At 36.2% G+C, this 22,616-nt stretch overlaps 1 protein-coding gene across 1 annotated transcript in view; it reads right to left on the bottom strand.

Moving 5' to 3' along the window:
- The window catches only part of LOC120348876 (innexin shaking-B-like), a 105,869-nt gene that overhangs the window by 25,104 nt on the left and 58,149 nt on the right, over positions 1-22,616 (bottom strand). Inside the window, 3 exon segments of the mRNA XM_039433429.1 lie at positions 1,243-1,500; positions 3,918-4,206; positions 12,946-13,165. Coding sequence (XP_039289363.1) covers positions 1,275-1,500; positions 3,918-4,206; positions 12,946-13,165 — 735 coding nt within the window. The 3' untranslated portion in view covers positions 1,243-1,274.

Raw genomic sequence — 22,616 nt, forward strand, 5'->3', positions numbered from 1 at the left:
ATGGGGATTCTCCTGTAATACGTGACTGATAAGTTTCATGAAACAGGGCCCAGGCCTAAGAAATGAGAAATGGAAAATTGTGAATTAAAGCAAGAGAAGAAGGAAATGAGGATTGATAGAGTAGGAAGGAAAACAGTCCGTAACTAACATTACTTAATAGGTGATACTAGATTCTCATCATAGCAGATAGATAGAGGTCTCACCTCGCTGTGTGGCGGTCTATTATCAACCCATAGAGCTAGAAGTTACATAGAGTGCTCACCTTCAACCAATAGAGCTACAAAGCTCATAGAGTGCTTACCAACAACCCAAAAGCCTGGTTTTCATTGGTAGAGTTAGTGGTAGAGTTTCCTGAGCAAGTACTAAACTATCTTGTGAACTCTCCCAATGAAAACGTTCATGGTAGAGTAGAGTCATGGTAGAGAAGTAGTATTTAGTAGAGTAGAATGGGATGGCACAGTGGGATAGTAATCTACTACTTGCCTTCCCCCACCACCACTTCACACTCTACTGTACCACTACTATGCTAATGAAAACAGTCTCGTGCTAATAGAGTAGAGTCACTCTGTAGGCTGTCAAGTTTTAGAAGTATTGTTGTTTATTGAAAGGTATCAATTTATTGGAAATTATTAATTTATTAAAAAGTGTTAATAAGTTTTGAAGTGTCAATTTATTAAAAAGTAGGCTATTGACATTTTAAGGCTAGTTCTGTTCACTAGACAACACACTTTACCTACTATTCTCAATTGTAGTAAAAACAGTTACTCTACCAAGTAACTGGAGTAGAGTTAGTATTCCAGTTAATCGACCACTAACTCTACTAGTGAAAACCAGGCTATAGAGCTACAAGATAAATTGAGATCTCACTTCGCTGCATGGCGGGAAGACGCGAATGATGTTACCCATCCTGCATTTTCCACTATCAACCCATAGAGCTACTAAACACATAGACTGCTCACCACTAACCCATAGAGCGACTAGATATATAGAGGTCTCACCTCGCTGCGTGGCGGGAAGGCTCAAGTCCTGCATCCTGCATTCCACAATCAACCCATAGAGCTACTAAACGCATAGAGTGCTCACCACCAACCCACAGAGCTATAAGATAGATAGAGGCCTCGCTGCGTGGCGGGAAGGCTCAAGTCCTGCATCCTGCATTTCCACTATCAACCCATAGAGCTACTAAACGCATAGAGTGCCCACCACCAACCCATAGAGCTATAAGATAGATAGAGGTCTCACCTCGCTGCGTGGCGGGAAGGCGCAAGTGAATGTTACGCGTCCTGCATGTCGGTCTTGTGGTGGCCGAGCCGTGCTGCCAGTTCGTGCATGACGTCACGGAAGATGATGGCGTCTATGTTCTCGCCCAGCATGTAGAACAGGAACCAGTCGCCCATCTTGCTGCGACGCACTATCGCGTCGATCGCGTCCCGACGGATCAGTCGGAACCGGATACGAAGCAGGTAGACGCGCATGCGCGGCGACAGGATTATTACTATCCTGTGGAGAATTGAGGAGGAATAGTTAGTGAGGAATTGGTGAGATTTTCGTGAAGCGGTATCATCATTTTTTCAATCGGTCATTAACTTATTCACTAATAAAATTATTACAATAGTATTAATAGATATGATAATATGGAAGAGGAAAACAAAGCTCAGTGTGTACTTTTCAAACACAATTTTGCAATTAAGACATTTTATTGAATGTGATTATACTGTATAATAAAATAATAAAGGCATGTGATTAGAATGATTAAGAAGCACTTCAATGACAAATCTAATTGAAGGGAGAGACTGTATTCATCAAAATCAGTTCTCCTCCACTCATAACCCATCAAGAGCTGAGTTCTAAACTCAAACAGGCCTGTATTTGATATATATTTCCAAGTTATTTCAAAGGGCTCAGTTTCACAAATCATTAATTTCACAAATCTTTGAAACTGTTAATTTTTGATTCATTAACTATAAAAATATAGCAGCACAACCCAGCTTATCTTGATGTGAACTAGGTTGCAGCAACTCCATTCAGAATGAAGGCGGAGTCAATTTAGAGCCCATGATTTCCATTGGTCAACGGCTCTCGACAGCCTATCGCTCCTATTGGCTAGCGCCAGCCAATACGAAGCGAGCAACTGACGTTGATGAAATGATACGCAATAGGTATCGTGTATCATTGCGGTGAACTTGGAGTATTTTGATGCAAAATCCAGTTACTCAGGTACATTAAACAATGATATAATTATTAGAAAACTTAATGAATAACTATTATTAAACGAAAATCCCAATAATGTTGTAAATCACCCCGAAGACTTCTGCTACTGCAAATATTGACAACAGGGTAAACAGCTAGTTGGAAATTCGATGAGTGATTTACAGCATTTAATGGGGTTTTTCGTTTGATGATAATTATTCATTAATTAGCATTTGAACAATTGCAACTTCCAATTTATTTCTATCTGTATTGGAAAACTATTCTTTACTATTATTGCATGTAGTAGCTTATCTATCCATTTTGTCAAATCAGATATTTTCAAAAATAGAAGTTTAATAATACTAAGAATAATTAATTCCACAAATCAACTAAGACCTGGTTGTGCAGGAGCCTGTTAAATTTTCACCCACTTTCATGAAGCAGGATTAAAATAACTTTCATCATCATATTTTCCAAAAAAATTCTTCTAAGTTATATCTGATCTCTCTTGGAAGACTCTTGAAGTCATTGAAGAGATGACACTAATCATACAGTATGACTCATATAAAAATGAGAGGAATATCTCATGAAAATTTCCTTCTATTCATTATTTATGAAGAAATCGAAGTTGCTTGATGGAATCAATCGAAAGTTATCGATAAACAGACAAAAACATGAGGAATATACGATAAGTTAGCATCAGATGGAAAGTGAAACACATATGTTTGTAGCGCATAAGTCTGTAAGCACTTCTACAGACAGAGTTTTTAGTATTCAGTTGTTATTCATACATAATGAAAGAGACCTAGAGACCTCGATCTCTGTATTTATAGTGAGGTCCACGTTATAATGGCAGTGATGAAAGATAGGAGAAAAACGTTGCCAAGTCTCTCCATTTTGCCACTGAGCGTACACAGCTGTTACTCAATTCATTCCATTGAATTTGATCTAATAATAATTATCATTTCCTTGTTAAATAATCAATCTAATGTCAAATTAATCAAGAATTTTTTTTCCCATAATTTGATTCGAAAATTTGCTTTCATAACTGAGATTAAATTTTTATTTTTATACAAACCTGAAATGGCGGCTAATTTAAAAAGCTGTGATACAACAATCTGAATTTCAAAACAACAGAAATTGAGTTATTTGGTAGGTAATAATAGAAAAATATAAATCCTATTTGAAATAAGTAATTTCAATGGAAATAGTTCTGAAATAACATTTCAATATTATTTATACCGGTACGAGTAGGTCTAACCTATACGTGTAGGCTAACTGAAGCATAGATGAAGTCTAGGATGGTTAGTTATAAATTTTTGAAATGTCATTTCAGGTATTTTAATTTGTGTTTCTCATACGGTAATGTCTAAAAATTATTCCATTGTTTCAAAAATACTTTTTAAATCAATTATACGACTTGTGTACTCAAGTATCTTGATACAATAAAGAAAAAAATGGCGGCTAAGTTACTTTTGTGCAGTCACTGTCAAAAGTAAATATAAAATATTCTTGAAAACTGACAACATTGCAAAGCTAGAGAGAGATAGCGCTCTCTGTTGTGTTGCATGATAGAAAATGACAGCAACAGTATTGTCAATTGTACACTGCCATTATAACATGGACTTCACTATAGTCGTATTAATACCTCTACATGACCTCAAGTAACACTTTAGAACACTCTACACTCCAGAGACCTGTAATTATATTTTTTGACGTATTTGTACCTATACAAGACGACGCCGAGCGTGAGGACGCCAAGTATGAGGAACCAGAACCATAGGAAGATGTAGATCTTCTCGTTGACGACGTTGAGCGGGAGAATGCAGACGGCGTCGTGACGCTCCACTTCCCCGGAGACGCCATATTTGTAGAAAGTGCACTTGGTCATGCGCGGGAAGATGAAGATCATGGGGTCGATGCGCTCCTCTTGGTCTGACTCCATGAACGTCACCACGTCGATTCCGAACGTCAGGAACGCCCCGTCGAAGAACCGGTTCATCAGGAACATTTGCCCTGAAACAGGAACGGTTGGAGTTCATCAGAAACATAAGGTCTAAACCCGGAACCGTTGTTTCTTAGGAACATTCGCCCTGAAACAGGAACGGTTGGAGTTCATCAGAAACATAAGGTCTAAGCCCGGAACCGTTATTGCTTAGAAACATTTGCCCTTAAACAGGAATGGATACAAATCATTGGTTTGTAACAGGAACACTTAAGGCTGTGCAAAGCCACAGAGAAGAAAGTAGAGAGTAGAAGATTCCTTCTACTTTGTGCAAAGGCTAAAATTAAACTTTCTACTGGTGATAATTTTCAAAGTTTTTCGATTTGTATACTATCAAGCCATAAAAATTAAAAAGTTTTCCCAGGAAATATTTTTTTCGATAATTACTTTTTGAGATATAACCGCCTAAAGTTTACATTTTTGTATTAGAACATTTCAGGTTAGGTGGAAGATTAAACCATGAGATTTTAAGGATAGATTCTTCATGGTATTGTTGATCTAATAAAACGAAAATTTTCTGAAATTTCAATTTCTGAAAGTTGTTCAATTTAAAGGAAATAACTAAACTAAAAGTTATTTTTCCAGATTTGCAGCATGACAACGCAAAATAGTTAGTAGGTTATATGGAGCACCAGTGCAGCAAAATCAAAATTAAGTTGGTAACAGTGACTGCTGTGGCTGCTATAGTGAGCAGAGGTGCAACGAAGCACAACGCGCTAATTATTAAGTAGATATTATAACCAAGGACAACGACAGCACAGTGCCACCACAGCACACACCACACAGCTGCCCCCCGCCATTCAAACACATACATTATTCAGGCAATTTTACCCATAATTACCCACTTTTCATATTCAATGGTAACTGTAGGAAAAATTTAATGTGAAATACGTGCGCAAAGTTCGTTTGCTGCACTCAAGAAACCATTCCGCCCTCGCCTACGGCTCGGGCGTAAACGTTTCTTTCGATGCAGCAAACTGTCACTTTGCGCACTAGTTGCACAAATAACTATTTCCTACAGTTACGTTGAAAAGTGGCCATTGCTGCACTGATTACAGAACGCAAAGAATCACTTTTCCGCTCTAGTGCGGGAAAAATTTTTCTGCACTCCAGATTTGCAACATGGCAACGCAAAATACTTAGTAGGTTATATGGAGCAACAGTGCAGCAAAATCAAAATGAAGTTGGTAACAGTGACTGCTGTGGCTGCTATAGTGAGCAGAGGTGCAACGAAGCACAACGCGCTAATTATTATTCATTATATATTATAACCAAGGACAACGAGGACTTTAGGATTTTAGGATTACGGTTTTTATCAATAATAAAATTACACAGAAAAACATTTGATGCATTTCAGGCAATTTTACCCATAATTACCCACTTTTCATATTCAATGGTAACTGTAGGAAAAACTTAATGTGAAATACGTGCGCAAAGTTCCTCTGCTGCACTCAAGAAACCATTCCGCCCTCGCCTACGGCTCGGGCGTAAACGTTTCTTTCGGTGCAGCAAACTGTCACTTTGCGCACTAGTTGCACAAATAACTATTTGGTCATTTTTAGTAAATTGAGATATACTGGGAAAATAGATTCATTCGTACTGAATATTTTAAGACAATAATGAGCAATGTTAAGCTGCGTTTACACCAAAGTTATCTACAAAATGTTAATAATCGGGCGGACAAAAAAGTTTTGTATAGTAGCGCTCATCGAATTTCCATCTAGCTGTTTACCCTGTTGTCAATATTTGCAGTAGCAGAAGTCTTTGGGGTGATTTACATAATTTCATTGGGATTTTCGTTTGATAATAAATGTTAATAACTTATTCCTCATAGATTCTATTAGATTGAACAAAACTTATCACACACATGATGAACATATGTGTTTGTCAAGTTCCTTTCAATCTAATAGAATCTACAAGGACGGAAAAATTAACATTTTGTTAATAACTTTGGTGTAAACGCAGCCTAATGATTGCTATAATGTATCTGAACTGACCTATTCAATCCCAACCTTTATCATGGAACACGATACAGTACATTCAAAATATTTCTATACTTTCATCAATAATCTCTAGGCCTACTTCTCTCGTATTCCTTGACACTTCTCTCTCTCACTTTCTCTCCTGTTTCCATGGTTAAAGCACTACTGCCTGTTTTGAACCTCTCTGTTCCTCTGTTCCACACTTTTATCTCCCATTATACATTAATAGATACATTAATTTATTTATTTATACATAGATAGCACACAATATAATTCTCAACTATGAATGATTGGGAAAGGAACAACAGGCTTAAAGCCCAAAACAGTTTCTTCCCCAAATTTAGATAGAAATTTTCCAAAAATAGGTTATGTTTACACTTCATGATTTTTGTCCAATTTTGAGTCCAAAATATTTATAAACTAGGAATTTAAAAATGTTGAAAACAAAATTAAAAAAGAATACTTCACTAGATAATTATGATCAATCGTAAGAGATAATTATATTCAATATTAGGGTTCAGATTTGCTAAGCAGTGCAATTTTCTCAGATCTAAGTATAAACTATAATAGTCTAAAGCTCTCTATTTATAACACTATCAATAGATATCAACCTTTATTATTTCTTATAAGATGTATCACTATTATAATTTAAAATAATTATTGTATTACTCCTTAGGTCATGATGTCTTAAGTTTTATTTTACACAATAATTGTTACGTTGTGCTGCTTGCATTTTGTGCCCTTTTTAAATATTATAATCATGTATAATTTGGCGAAATAAAACTCAATTCAATTCATCCAAATCACATGGTCATCAATCGTTTATTATCCTCAAACCACTCTTAGGCTAGGCACACACCAGTTAGTCAAGACAAGACATGATCAGACACGTTCAGTCACAATACTTCACATAGTTGCTTATGAAGACATGTCTAATTGCAATGACTAATCAGTGTGAGTTGCGTCATAAGCAACAATATGAAGTATTGTGACTGAACGTGTCTGATCATGTCTTGTCTTGACTAACTGGTGTGTGCCTAGTCTTATTCAAAATCACGAAATTCTTTCTATTCTTATTTCTATAATTCATTCAACAGAGACAAAAAAACACATAAAGCCGCGTCCACACTGAACAAATGTTCGACATACATGTTTGGCAAACATGTTTGTTGAGGAGCTCAGGGACAAACATTTCAAAAAGTTTGGACAATCATTGTTTGTCAAACAAAAAATTACCGTTGTTCCAAACATTTCCAGGGTTGACAGCTGTAAACATAAAACCTGTTCTTCCCACTTACAAATATTTTGTTTGGTGACGCGTACACACTGGCTATGGGCGAACATCGTTTGTCAAACATAATAAAATTTGCCCAAACTTATTCAACAAACATGTTTGTCGAACATTTGTTCAGGTTCCATGGAGGAACTATGTTTAGGTTCTATGTTTAGGAACTATGAAGCATAGGTTCGTTTTTTATGTGGAAGCTAACCCTGATACAAAATCAAATGGCGATGAAATTTATCTCTGTCCAAAAGTTTGAGGAGTCTATAGCCCACAATCAAGTACAATAATATTTACAGTTTTATTCTGTTTTCTCATAATAGAGACTTTCTTTTATGAAATTATACAGAGTGTTCCGGATGTAGTGTCGAATTTTAAGCAGTGTGGATACGGCTTAAGGTGTGCATTCAATATTTTTTTCTTTTTCTAATCTATTGGACATGTTCTTAGGACATAATTTATGCAATTGAAATATTTTTTTCCTACATATACCCTGAAAAGTGACCATTTGTGCACTGATTGCAGGCTGCAAAGAATCACTTTTCCGCACTAGTGCGCAAAGTGAGTACTTTGCGTACTCCAGATTTGCAGCATGGCAACGCAAAATAGTTAGTAGGTTATATGGAGCACCAGTGCAGCAAAATCAAAATTAAGTTGGTAACAGTGACTGCTGTGGCTGCTATAGTGAGCAGAGGTTGCAACGAAGCACAACGCGCTAATTATTAAGTAGATATTATAATGGAGGACAACGACAGCACAGTGCCACCACAGCACACACACACAGCTGCCCCCGCCATTCAAACACTACTACATTATTCAGGCAATTTTACCCATAATTACCCACTTTTCATATTCAATGGTAACTGTAGGAAAAATTTAATGTGAAATACGTGCGCAAAGTTCGTTTGCTGCACTCAAGAAACCATTCCGCCCTCGCCTACGGCTCGGGCGTAAACGTTTCTTTCGATGCAGCAAACTGTCACTTTGCGCACTAGTTGCACAAATAACTATATCAGCTTCTGTTACCTAACAATAGGGCTTCAAAAGTCACTTTTTTGAGGCAGATGGTACACATACCCCACAAAAACTACTGGTCAGAAAAATTTGAGTGAAATATGCAAATATCCTCTTCAATATAGCAAAAATTACGTCAAATTTGTTTTTGAAAATCTGAAAAAAATTAAATTTTTATGCATTTCAAATTCCTTTTTCACATTCAATGTTCGTTCTATAGACTTCAAATTCATAGCAACTTGTAGCGCTGTTCTTGATGAATAAAGTTGATGCTTAAACTTCTTTTATAGACACAATAATAGCCGCTGGTATGTGTACCTTCAAAGCACGGTTTTACGCCTGCTATGCTCGGGCAGCAAGTGAATAGTACAGCTGGAGCGATCTAGCGGAATTAGTTTGTCCCTAGAGCTAAGCGCTCGACGTTAAAATGATTGGAGATGAAACTGAAGCAAATTCTCGAATTTTGAGTGTGAAAATTGGTCCAAAAGTGGTTATGATTCGACAGACCTCCCCTGTAACATTCTCAAATAATTTTCACTGTGTTATTACACATTTTACACATTCAAACAACCCTGAACGTTCTATTACAACTTGGGAGAAGGGAAAAACACAATGAGACAGAGTGAGAGAGATAGTGAGAAACACAATGGAAGAGAGTGAGAAAGTTACAAAGTGAGTACGAAAGTCCACTTATTGCAATGTAAAGCATTCCAATTAACGTCCAGGTGCCTGCTTTCTTTCTCTCTCACACACATCGTGTCTCAGTAAGATTCACTTTAACTACCAGCAAACCCCACAGATAGCATCAAAGCTACCCATTCAAATAATTCTGACAAATTATCGCGAGTCTTGTCTAAAATCAGCCCAACTCTCCCTTGGGAGAATTCTTCCCAGTGTCTTTACCGCAACAGTTATTTGTTTCTGGTTGCAGTGCTGCTTTGTCCTGTCAGCATTGTTCTAATGGGAGGTGTTAATGTTATAATTATAAGATATACTGACAGTATGGAGTGCATTTAGCCGTCTAATGTACAATTTCATGCTCTCTGGAGTCTGGAGCAAATTAAACTGGCTGGAAGTTAATAACTGCATACGAATTGCAGACGCATCAACTGTCTCGCTTTATTAATTCGATTATACAGATTTGCAGGTTGTGAAGTTGTAATATTAGTATCCAATTTTTTCATCCTTGCTCGATTTTTATCTCGTATGCCAATCTAGAATCATCAATTTGTAGCACGGGTTCGTTTCTTATGTAAAAACTACCCCTGATACAAAATTGAAACGCGATGGAATTTTTATCTCTTGAGAAATCTGCAGAGAAATCGACAGTTTGAGGAATCCACAGCACACAATCAGATAGGGTAATGACAAAGTAATGGAGAGTTATAAACTCTTAAAAAAAATCGTTCAATGCCTAGTAGTCTAAAGTAGCCTAGTATTTTTCTTCTAAATTTTTTCAATTCCAATTTTTTTTTCTCGTCCTTCTTCTCTTCCTTCTCCTTCTTCTTCTTCTTCATCTTTTTCTCTCTCCTCTCATCCTTCTTCAGGATTGTGTGGAACAGATGACCTGGAGTCCCAACTCCGCCTCAATAAAGGCACATAATCAATTAATCAATCTTCTTCCCTCTCTCTCTTTTGGTAGAGAGTTAGTGGGGAGGATATTTTTAATATTCTTCCCAAAGAATGGTCATTGATATGTCCAAAGCTCCGCCAATTTATGTAGATGCATAACAATATGATTATTATCTATAGTTATTATATTACAAATTGCTTTTTCATATCATATACAGTTCAATAGTCATTTTCTTAGTCTATATTATGTAAATTCATCTATAACTTTGCTGTATTGTAAGCTATTGTATATAAGTGTATAAGCCAGTATATATTGTAATCTACACAAATAAAGTACTCAATCAATTCTATCTTCTACTCATTAATTATTTGAGGTTATTATTTGAATGTTCTCTATGTAAGATTGAGAAAGTCACAGTGTCATTCTGACGTCCTATCAATAAGAGCTTTCAATAGATTACTGTTGTGTTCCAGGATTCTGAGTATATCTTTTTCAAAACAAATATGTGAGACGGTTGATTTTAGAGAACCAACTGAACGGTGTTGGAGAATTTTTGATCTCCTTCTCGTGGAATTTGTGATATTGTAAATACAGTAGTTTCTTTCAAGCTGACTGATATACTTATATAATTAATAGAATTGTTATGTATATTAATGTTGAAAATTGTTTTGTAATATGTATTTGTTTTATTGAGATTTATATCTGTGAATGTACCGTATTCCGTGTTATAATCCATGTATGTGACATGGTCCACTGCATTATATCAAGTATTTATCGTCCGATAAATATTTCTATTCCATTGATCAAAAAAGATCTTATTCCAAAAACCTATTAAAAAATCTGGTGTGGCTCACTCAAACAACTTTCCTTGCCGTTATGAAAATTGATCACCTGACGCTAGTGTTCCCGCGCATCACAAGTCTACTATTCAAAGATTTGAGCCAGCTGGTGACAGGGCAATAACGCTGGAGACACACATGAGGTCTGCTATCTCTTCATAGTGAATGATTTAATAGAATCAACAATAATTTGCAATTGAATAATCATTTTTTCTCGAATTTATATTAATTTAATATAATCAACAGTTGCCAACCGTTTGCATTATGCCTACCGTTTGCATTATTGAACACATTTTCTCGAATTTCGAGCTTATTTCCAATTTTAGGTGAAAATGTTACTGAACAGTAATTGTAGAGATTTTTATGCTTAATCTTTTCCACTTAAAATATTTGGTTTAAATTGTATGTAGAGCCTGATAATTAGGAATCTAAAATCACACTTTGCACTGATGGGGCGGAGCTCCTGAAATTTTTACAGATATGGTACTTGTGGCAGTTGATAGAACTTATCAATGACTATTCTAGGTATAAATTTGATCAAAATTGTTGGAGCCGTTTTCGAGAAAATCACGAAAAACCCTGTTTTTGACAACATTCCCACCATTTTAGCTGCCATCTTGAATAGGATTTGTTCGAAATTGTTCGTGTCGGATCCTTATAGGGGTAGGACCTTGAGTTCCAAATTTCATGTGATTCCGTTAATTGGGAGATGAGATATCGTGTACACAGACGCACATACACTCATACACACACACACACACACACACACACACACACACCACACACACACACACACACACACACACACAAATACACAAATACAGACCAATACCCAAAAACCACTTTTTTGGACTCAGGGGACCTTGAAACGTATAAAAATTTAGAAATTGGGGTATCTTAATTTTTTTCGGAAAACAATACTTTCCTTACCTATGGTAATAGGGCAAGGAAAGTAAAAACGTTACCTCATTCACAAATCTTCAATTTCATTGATAAATTACTCATGAATAACATTGCTGAACGAGAGCTGCTTGCAGAGATAGTATTGATAGCACCACAAGCTGTGATAGCTCAGGATGATATCCTACTCATTCACAAAAATCTGGTGTGGGGCACTCACACAACTTTCCTTGTCGTTATGAAAATTTATCAGCTGACGCTAGTGTTTCCACGCATAAAAGTATACTATTCAGAGATCCAAGACAGCTGGTGACAAGACAATAATACTGGAGACACATGAAGTCTGCTATTTCTCCATAGTGGATGATTCAATAGAATCAACAGTTGCCAACAGTTTGCAATTGAAATAATAACATTTTCTCGAATTTCGAGCTTATTTTCAATTTTAAGTGAAAACGTTACAAGACATTAATTGTAGAGATTTTCATGCTTAATCTTATCCACCTAGAATTTTTTGTTTAAATTGTATTTGAAGCCTGATACTTGAGAATCTAAAATCAAACTTTGCATAGATGGGGCGGAGCTTCTGGAATTTTTACAGATATGAGACTTGTGGCAGTTGATAGAGCTTATCAACGACTATTTTAGGTATGAATTTGATCAAAATCGTTGGAGCCGTTTTTGAGAAAATCGCGAAAAACCCTGTTTTTTACAAAATTTTAGCCGCCATCTTTAATTGAATTCGATCGAAATTGTTCGTGTCGGATCCTTATAGGGGAAGGACCTTACGTTCGAAATTTGAAGTCATTCCGTTAATTGGGAGATGAGATATCGTGTACACAGACGTACATACACTCATACACACACACACACACACACACACACACACACACACACACACACACACACACACACACACACACACACACAAACAGACCAATACCCAAAAACCACTTTTTTGGACTCAGGGGACCTTGAAACGAATAGAAATTTAGAAATTTGGGTACCTGAATTTTTTTCGGTAAGCAATACTTTCCTTACCTATGGTGATAGGACAAGGAAAGTGAAAAACTGAGTCCCATACATGGAAAACCTCAAATCCATTCATAATTAACCAAATCCATTCATAAATCCTCAATTTCATTCATAAATCTACTCACCAATCACATTGCCGAACGATAGCAGCTCGCATAGATAGTAACGATAGCACCACCAGTTGTGATAGCGCAGGTTCTCCCACAGATAGTCGAGCAGCAGTTTCTTCTTCTGCTTCTTCTCTACCTCGGAGCAGATGCCAATGTCCAGGTCCATCATGAGTGCGTGGATTTTCCCGCCTTCCCAGTGCTTCCACAGCCATCGTGGTGTGTAGAACAGGATCGCCTGAGAAAAAAGAGAGAAATTTTTCGTTAGTAAGTTGGTAATTTGAGGTAAAGTTCCAAAATAAAGGATGGAATAGGTCGAGACAAAGTTCAAAAGAAGTATAGTGGACTTTAGTAAGTTGGTAATTTGAGGTAAAGTTTTAAAATAAGGGATGGAACAGGTTGAGACAGAGTTCAAGAGATTTTTAGTAGAATATCACCTGTGGAAAGACATGAAATGTTGGGTTAGTAATTTGATAATTTGAGGTGAAGTTTCTAAATAGAGGATGAAAGAGTTCGAGAGATGTATAGTATACAGATTGAAATTACTGAGATATTGCCATTATTCAAATGCTAAAGAATTAATTATTATTATTAAACGAGAATCCAAATTAAATGCTGTAATTCACCTCGAAGACTTCTGTTACTTCAAATATTGACAACAGGGTAATAAGCTGAATGGAAATTCGATGAGTGTTACTATTAAAAAAATCTGGTGTGGCGCACTCACACAACTTTCCTTGCCGTTATTAATATTGATCAACTGACGCTAGTGTTACCGCACATCTAAATTAGTCTACTATTCGAAGATCTAAGCCAGCTGGTGACAGGACAATAACGCTGCAGACACCATGAAGTCTGCTATCTCTTCATAGTGGATGATTTAATTGAATCAACACTTGCCAACAGTTTGCAAATTGAATAATCTTATTTTCTCGAACTTCGAGCTTATTTTAAACTTTTAGTGAAAATGTTACTGAACATTAATTGTAGTGATTCCTATGCTCAATTTTTTTGCACTTGAAATTTTCCGTTTAAATTGTATCTGAAGCCTGATAATTGGGAATCTAAAATCAAACTTTTCATAGATGGGGCGGAGATCTTGGAATTTCTACAGATATCGGACTTGTGGCAGTTGATAGAGCTTATCAATAACCGTTTTTAGTATGAGTTTGATCAAAATCTTCGGAGCCGTTTTCGAGAAAATAACGAAAAACACTGTTTTTAACAACATTTTCGCCATTTTAGCCGCCATCCTAAATTGCATTCGGTCGAAATTGTTTGTGTCGGATCCTTATAGGGGAAGGACCTTAAGTTCCAAACTTCAAGTCATTCCGTTGATTTGGAGATGAGATATCGTGTACACAGACGCACATACACTCATACAAAAACCACTTTTTTGGACTCAGGGGACCTTGAAACGTATAGAAATTTGGAAATTGGGGTACCTTGATTTTTTTACGGAAAGCAATACTATCCTCACCTATGGTAATAGGACGAGGAATGTAATAAAGGATGGAAAAGGTCAAGACAGAGTTCAAGATATGTATAGTGGACTATCACCTGCGAAAACACATGAAAAGTCGGGTTAATATTTTGATAATTTGAGGTAAAGTTCCTAAGTAAAGGATAAAATAGATTAAGACAGAGTTCGAGAGATGTATAGTATACAGATGGAAAATTCTGAGATATTGCAATTATTCAAATGCTGAAGAATAATTCATCATTATTAAACGAAAATCCAAATTAAATGCTGTAATTCACCCCGAAGACTTCTGTTACTGCAAATATTGACAACAGGGTAAACAGCTAGATGAAGATTCGATGAGTGCTACTATTCAAAAAATATTTGTCACCATGGGAATCGAACCCAGTACCTCCTAATCGCCAGTCAGGAATGCTTACCCTTACACCAAACTGACAATCTCTGGATAACAGCGCTCATTCTATAGGAAGCCATAGCGGCCAGCCAGTCTACAGTGATGGAAATTACTGAGATATTGCAATTATTCAAATGCTAAAGAATTAATTATTACCATTAAACGAAAATCCAGAATAAATGATGTAATCCACCCCGAAGGGTGTGAGCATTTAATTTGGATTTTCGTTTAATAATAGTACTGTAATTGGATGTATAGTAGACAATAGCCTGCAAAAACACACGAAAAGTTTGCTTAGTAAGTGGATAGATCAAGAGATTCAAGTGGAAAAAGTGTTTAGGAAGTAGTGATAGAACAGGTTGAGTAGCAATAGCAAAAGAAGCGGCTAAGAGATGTATAGTACAGAATAGCCTTGAAAAATGAAAAAGTCATTAATGTAATTAAACTTCAAAGTAGCCCAATTGAGATAGATAAAAATACTAATTTCCAAATTATTTCAGCTTCATTTACATATTCACTTATTTCCTAGAATCCTAAATATAGAATCCTAATTTCATACGGAGTAATAATGAATCAGATTTCATTGAAATGGTATTGTTTAGAGGCTACTATAACTAATAATATTTCAGTTTGAATCGAACATAAAATTAGAACAGCAGTTAGTTGTAATTCTATCGACTTTGTATCCCATTATACTAGTAGTTCTGTGAACAGTAAACCTCACGCAGTATTCTCATCCACAAGTACCTGATTGAAACAATAGACTTTATGGAAATACAACAATAGACTGGCTTCTCCACACATCTGTGTAATCACTTGTCAGCTAATTTATGATGAATAATTCTATAGTCTGATTTTTACTCCAATATTGGCAAATGAAGGAGGCTCCTCTTTCCTTTCATATAATCCTTGAAACGCAAAATTTCCAAAAACCTTTTATATACGTCGACGCGCAATTAAAAAAGGAACATACCTGTCAAATTTAATGAAAATCTATTACCGCGGTTCGCCGTAAATGCGCAACATATAAACATATAAACATTTGAACATTTAAACATTGAGAGAAATGCCAAACCTTCGACTTGAATCTTGGACCTCAGTTCGCTCGGTCAATTGAGCGAGCAAATTTCTGTATTTATATATCTGGTTATTTATTTTTCACGGATCTCGAAAACGGCTCTAACGATTTTCACGAAAATTTGAGCATAGTAGGTTTATGATATAAAGATTCGATTGCACTAGGTCTCATTCTTTCGAAAACTCGCTGAACGACATTAAAAGGATAATTCATCCTTGGAAAACAGATGATAATTTCGTCATCTCTCGATAACAGAAGATGCGTGTGCCTGTGTGGGAGAGAGACAGAATATTATTTCCAGCTGTGTAATCATAATCAATCAGCGAAAAATGTTATCTAGCTAGACAATTTAATCGATTTTGATCAACATAATCTGATTTGACATGACATGATAATCCTCCAAAACCGGAGTATATCATAATTTTCAAAGTTGATCATTATTTGGCAATTTCAAGTGATTAGTGAGTGTTATCTTGTTATTCAATTTGGTTTGTATATAATCTAAAATTATGAATTTTTTGTTTTCAAATGTTAGAACAGAAAATTGAACCTGAATTCAAGTGTATGGAACATGACCTACTTTCTGGACTATTTATAGTGTATAATTCAAAATTCGGGAAAGAAACAGTTTTGGGCTGTGCCTGTTAGTACTTCCCCAATAATTTTGAAGAATTGTGTTCGGTTTATCAAAAGTCAATAAATAAATAACAAGCGAAGCTCAGTGCCCCGATATTTATTCTGAAACTTGGAGTTTCATCCAAACCAATTTTGAAAGTCCATTGAAAATGTAACATTTGACAAGAGTAGTATGCTTTCACAATGGACAAACACTGTTACTGTTGGTTATCTACGATCTAAAAATTTTATCAAATTTGTCTTGTGAAGCAGGGTCTATCAAAATTCATTTAACACAAGTGAGCATAAAAATCAAATCACTTGCAATTCCCATGTAAAACTACTACCTCAAGCACTGTTACTGTTGGTTATCTACGATCTAAAAATTTACAAACAAAATTTCATCAAATTTGTCTTGTGAAACAGGGTCTATCAAAATCCATTGACTACAAGTAAGCATAGAAATCAAATCAACTTGCAATTCTCATGTAAGACTACCACTTCCAGAGTTTATGGATCAATTTCTACCAACAAAAACCTCCCAACCACAGCCTTACATTACTGGACACACAAATCACTTGGGTACCAACACTCCTCCCCCCACTACTACTCCTCCCCCCACCACCACCATGACCACAAACCTCGCGAAAAGAGATACACCTTTGTTACAGCGTTAAATTCCCCGCAACACAAGAGAACACCGCTAAACAATATGTAACACACATGCTCTCCAAAACTAATACACTGCACATACGTTTTATGTGTTCCTATATATATTGTGAGATCCAGTTTGATCTGTCAGAGCTCCTTGTACATAAACGCAATGCTCCTCTTTGAACTAATGCTGACACTGAAAAAGAAGATCTCAGATCACATGAATCTGTCAGCTTTTCTCATAGACATAACCTCAATGTATCGCATTGGGAGCTAAAAGAGGATAGTGCCACCTGCTTTGTCGGAAGATAGACAAGGATAGCAACACTGAAATAAAAGATATCAGATCACTATAAACTGTCAGCTTTTCTCATACACATAACCTCAATGTATCGCATTGGGAGCTAAAAGAGGATAGTGCAACCTGCTTTGTCGGAAGAAAGACAAGGATAGCAACATCAATGTTAATCGAATACTGCCATTATAACGTGGACCTCACTATAGGAAGATGATTCAAAGATTATACGAAGATGATACAAAGATGATACGGAAATGATGCAGAAATGATACGGAGATGGAACGGAAATGATACGAAGGTGATACAGAGATGATTGACAAGGATAGCAACACAAATGTTAATTAGATACTGTCATTAGAACGTGGACCTCACTATAGAACGATAATACAAATATGATTTTAAGATGGTACGATGGTGATTCGGAGATGATACAAAGATGATACGAAGATGATACGAAGATGATGCAAAGATAATACGAAGATGATGCAAAGATGATACAAAGATCATACGGAGATGGTAAGAAGATGATAAGAAGATGATGCAAAGATGAAACAAAGATCATACGGAGATGGTACGAAGATGATAAGAAGATGATGCAAAGATGATACAAAGATCATACGGAGATGGTACAAAGATGATAAGAAGATGATGCAAAGATGATACAAAGATCATACGGAGATGGTAAGAAGATGATAAGAAGATGATGCAAAGATGAAACAAAGATCATACGGAGATGGTAAGAAGATGATAAGAAGATGATGCAAAGATGAAACAAAGATCATACGGAGATGGTACGAAGATGATAAGAAGATGATGCAAAGATGATACAAAGATCATACGGAGATGGTACAAAGATGATAAGAAGATGATGCAAAGATGATACAAAGATTATACGGAGATGGTACGAAGATGATACGAATATGATACAAAGATGATACGGAGTGATACGAAAATGATGCAAAGATGATACGAAGATGAGACAAGGATGATAGACAAGGATGGCAACACCAATGTTGATCAAATACTGCCATTATTACGTGGACCTCACTATAGCCATCTAACAGACATATAAGGCCTTCACACACTGATACTCCTGTGTTGTAGGTATATAAGTTTCACACTAACATTCAAAAACAAATGTATATGTGTATAAATGTTTCATACACTGTAAGGCCCTCACACACTAATACTCCACTGTTGTAGGTATATATGTTACACACTCCAACACAATCGTTCACCAACACTTTTGTGTTACAGATACATGTTACTCTCTCACACTTGTGAATTGTGCTTTATATTGTGTATAGTGTTTTGTGTGTACACACATGTGTGAGATGAGATAATTTGGAGTTTAGCGGAGGTTTAGGTCTCAAGAGACTTGAGTGTGCGCGAGCCTATAGCATTGCGGTGAATGATATTGCTGTACCCTTTGTGTGGGACAATGTACGTTGGAGCTTTGGCTCACCAGTGATATTTTTGTGATACCACACTGGCATTATATTTTGGATTATCGACCTAGTGAGTGTAGGCTATGTACATGATCACTTCCTCCCACATACCAACATAGAGAAGAGATAGAAGTATAGTAGTATAGGGAAGATATAGCAAAATAAGAACTACATGGTATGTTTCCTGCTTCTGATAAGTTTTTATGATCTCTGTATTTCTCTTCTTGTTCAAGATTTCCTCTTGTTTCTTGTCCTCTCTCATTAATTGATCTTTTTATCTTCACCTTCTTATTTATTTACTCTCAAATTCAAGTTTATTTGTTCCTTATAGAAATGCACACATACAGTCACATAATATACACTATAATAAAAATGCATGGATTCATTCATTCCCTTTAAAATGGATGAAATAGATAGTTATTTGTATATCTAGAGTGAAAAGTGCTGTTTTTTCTCCCTGAGGGAAAAGTTTGAAGCCCGAGGCGAAGCCGAGGCCAACAATTTTCCTGAGGGAGAAAAAACATTTTTCACTCGTGATATACACAACATTTTTCCTCCACCTACATTTTTTATAAAAACTGCTAATAAAATAATTTTTAAAAACGTATGTGACCAAACAATGTGTTACAACATAATCTAAAAAGTAAACAGAAACAGCTGGCTTGTAATCACAGTTCTCCTCCCACAGCACTATCTGTCGGCTAAAGTTGTAACAACAATGACCACAGCTATGATGAAGTTCCCGTTTCAAATTTGATTAGTTAATAAGTAATATTCGTTGGTTGATATTTTGAATAACATGGAATAAAAGAAAAAAATATATACATTTTTTTTAGTATAGTGATATGAAGTTTGTAATAATAATTTCAGCATACAAACATAAATTTTATTTATCGATCAAATGTCTGGTTGAGGTATTGAATTTAGTTGGTTTAATGACTACTCTATATGCTTCCTCATCTGAGCTTAGACCTTCTGACCTATTCCAAATGTACGTTTTTAAAATAAAGATGCCTCCCATGTTATTTGAATGGAGTCACTTTTACTCCCTAGGGAGTTTTTCTGTTTTTTAGTACCGAGAGCGAAAAAGTGACACTTTAGTATCATATTTCAGGGAGTAAAGTAAGTACTTATGACAGTAGGTGGAGGAAAAAACAATTTATATTCTTGTTTTATTTATTCTAAAGGGTACTATAATTCTATTTTATAAACACTATAATAAATCTATCATAGAAAGAACTTGAAGCTCACAAGACCTCTAATCGTGAGCTTGTACAGTATTAAGAAGATAAGAGAAAATATTTCTAAATAAGTAAAGAATTGTAATAATTTGGTGAGATGAAGATAAAGATAAAAGAACAAGGATAGAACTAAATTATGAACAAACTCTATTTAATTACCCTCTTATTCTTTTCCGATGATTTGATTCACATTACTATATTCTTTTTTGTGTCCCTTTCTATATTCATTCTATAATTCTTTGAACTCTTCTCTGATTGTGATATATTTTTTTGTCATAGTCATTCAATCTCAGCTGTTTCCCATGCATGAAATCAAGCCGGTAAACAGCTGTTTGGAGAACAAATAAACATATGATTCTCATTACAGCATACTCTACTGCTCATAGACCAGTTATAGAATAGACACGCTGGGAAGTCTAGCCTCTGAAGCCAACATCTTCTGCCATATCACCATATCGTGACGTCAGCATCGGATTGAAAACTTTCCTGCAGAGTTTGTTTACATTGTTTTCTATCCGATGCTGACGTCACGATATGGTGATATGGCAGTAGATGTTGGTTTCATCGACTTCCAGTATGAATATACAATGGGCCGTGTCTATTCTATAACTGGTCTAAGCTCTACTGTAATGAAACCATTCTCTTTACAGTCGAGTATGTTTCCTAGTTACGAAATAAGAACAGCAAAACTACAACAAAAAACCACCTTCAGCGCTCCAGGTGGAAATTTTGTAAACTTCTGTAAAATTCCTGATTCAGAATTTGTAAACTAGCTTATATTTATAGAATGCATGTTGTAACTTCAGCACAACCAGGTAATGTTTTCTATATCTAAATTATTTTTTTTTAGATTGTTATGACAAAAAATAGAGTACGTTACTTGGACGTGGATGTCTTTTGTAGTGCTCGAATGAAATTCTAGTCTCGGCTAGCGCCTCGACAAGAAATATCATTATCGACTGCAAAAGCCCCCTTCCCGTCCATGTGACGTAAGAAACTATTACAGTAAACAGTGCAAAAGCATCAAGTGTACATCAATAATTACAGAAGTAACAGTTGCCCATTCATAACTAACCTAACAACTTTATAGGTCACTACAAATAATAATACAAACAATTCAACTAAATTCAATCCAGTTTATGAAGGATGACCATAAAATTGGTTACAGGGGTGTGTTATAAAAACGGGTGACAGCCCCCATACCACTCCCGAAAACTCGACTGATGGTTTGAGTGTTTTGGGGGAATCCGGGGAAGGTTTAGAGTGTGAGAAAGGGTTCCGCACCCCATTTGGGGGGTGCTCGGAGTGTGAGGAATATGGGGGTGAGAGTTTCGCACCCCATAAACGACCCTCTGTCCCCTCAACTTATGACGACCAATTACTTCTCAGCTGCTGTGTGAACTTGACCAGCTTTAGCGAGACTGACATTCACTTCAAACAGTTATCATCACTCGTTTTCCATTCAACCTATGCTGACTGTTTTTAGTGAATGTCAGCCTCACTACGGCCGGTCAGTCGATACGGCGACAAATGCACACGCGTGTACTAATCAACTCCGCTCGTAAATTTCAACATGGCTCCAATTTTTCACCAAGTTTTCCCCTCTGACGGGGTTTTCCCGGCACTTTTCATCGTCCTGTTGAAACGGAAATGGCTTAATTCAGTTGAGCGTCTGTTGGATGGTTTGAGAGACACACTTTTGTGATGGAATATTGTTCTTTAGGTCAATTTTTGTTTCCTTCTAGTTGCGTTCCAACACATATTATTGGAGTGGGGTAACATAATTAGGACTTAGCAACTAATTGTATGTGTATCATATTTATTATGTATCTGTATCAAATTATAGTTTGAATTTCCAAGCTTCTATAGTGAGGATGACTTCAAACTCTCAGTCCAGGCTGAGTGAAAAGCGTTGATTTTATTCATAAGAATTAATGCTTTTTCGCCACACTGCACAGAAAGCAGCTGTTTTCCAGTCCCTACGTAGATCTGAAAGACCTTGTTTGCAGACGACGTCAGAAAAGGGTTTCTTTTCCGGGCTAGGCCAGAAAGTTGTCTCTTTCCAGCCGCTCATGGAAGTAGTTAATAAGTCATCCGCTAGATCGGGCGAGTGGCCACTTTCATCATCAGCTGAAGTAGCCATGATTTCAGTTCCAGTTTCGAATCAAACTAATTCGCTTCGCAACCAGTTTTATTCAATTATTCATTGTTGATTAGTGCATTCCGAATTTTCAAAAATGCTTGAAGATGACTGTGGTATTCCAAGTGAAATTTTAAAAGAATCTGAAATCCTGACTGCAAATCTTCTACCACTAAAATCAAGAGATAGGTACGAATACGAGCTTAACGAGTATTCTTTATTTTGTATTCTTTATTTATTTTGTCAGCAATACCTGTTGTGTGGCGAAAAATATCGTTCGCACCACGGGCAAAAATGTTTTTCCAGCTCTCAATCTTTTCTAGTCCTCGGCCTACGGC

This window comes from Nilaparvata lugens, chromosome 7 (assembly GCF_014356525.2).
Source record: "Nilaparvata lugens isolate BPH chromosome 7, ASM1435652v1, whole genome shotgun sequence".
NCBI classification, from domain to species: Eukaryota; Metazoa; Arthropoda; class Insecta; order Hemiptera; family Delphacidae; genus Nilaparvata; species Nilaparvata lugens.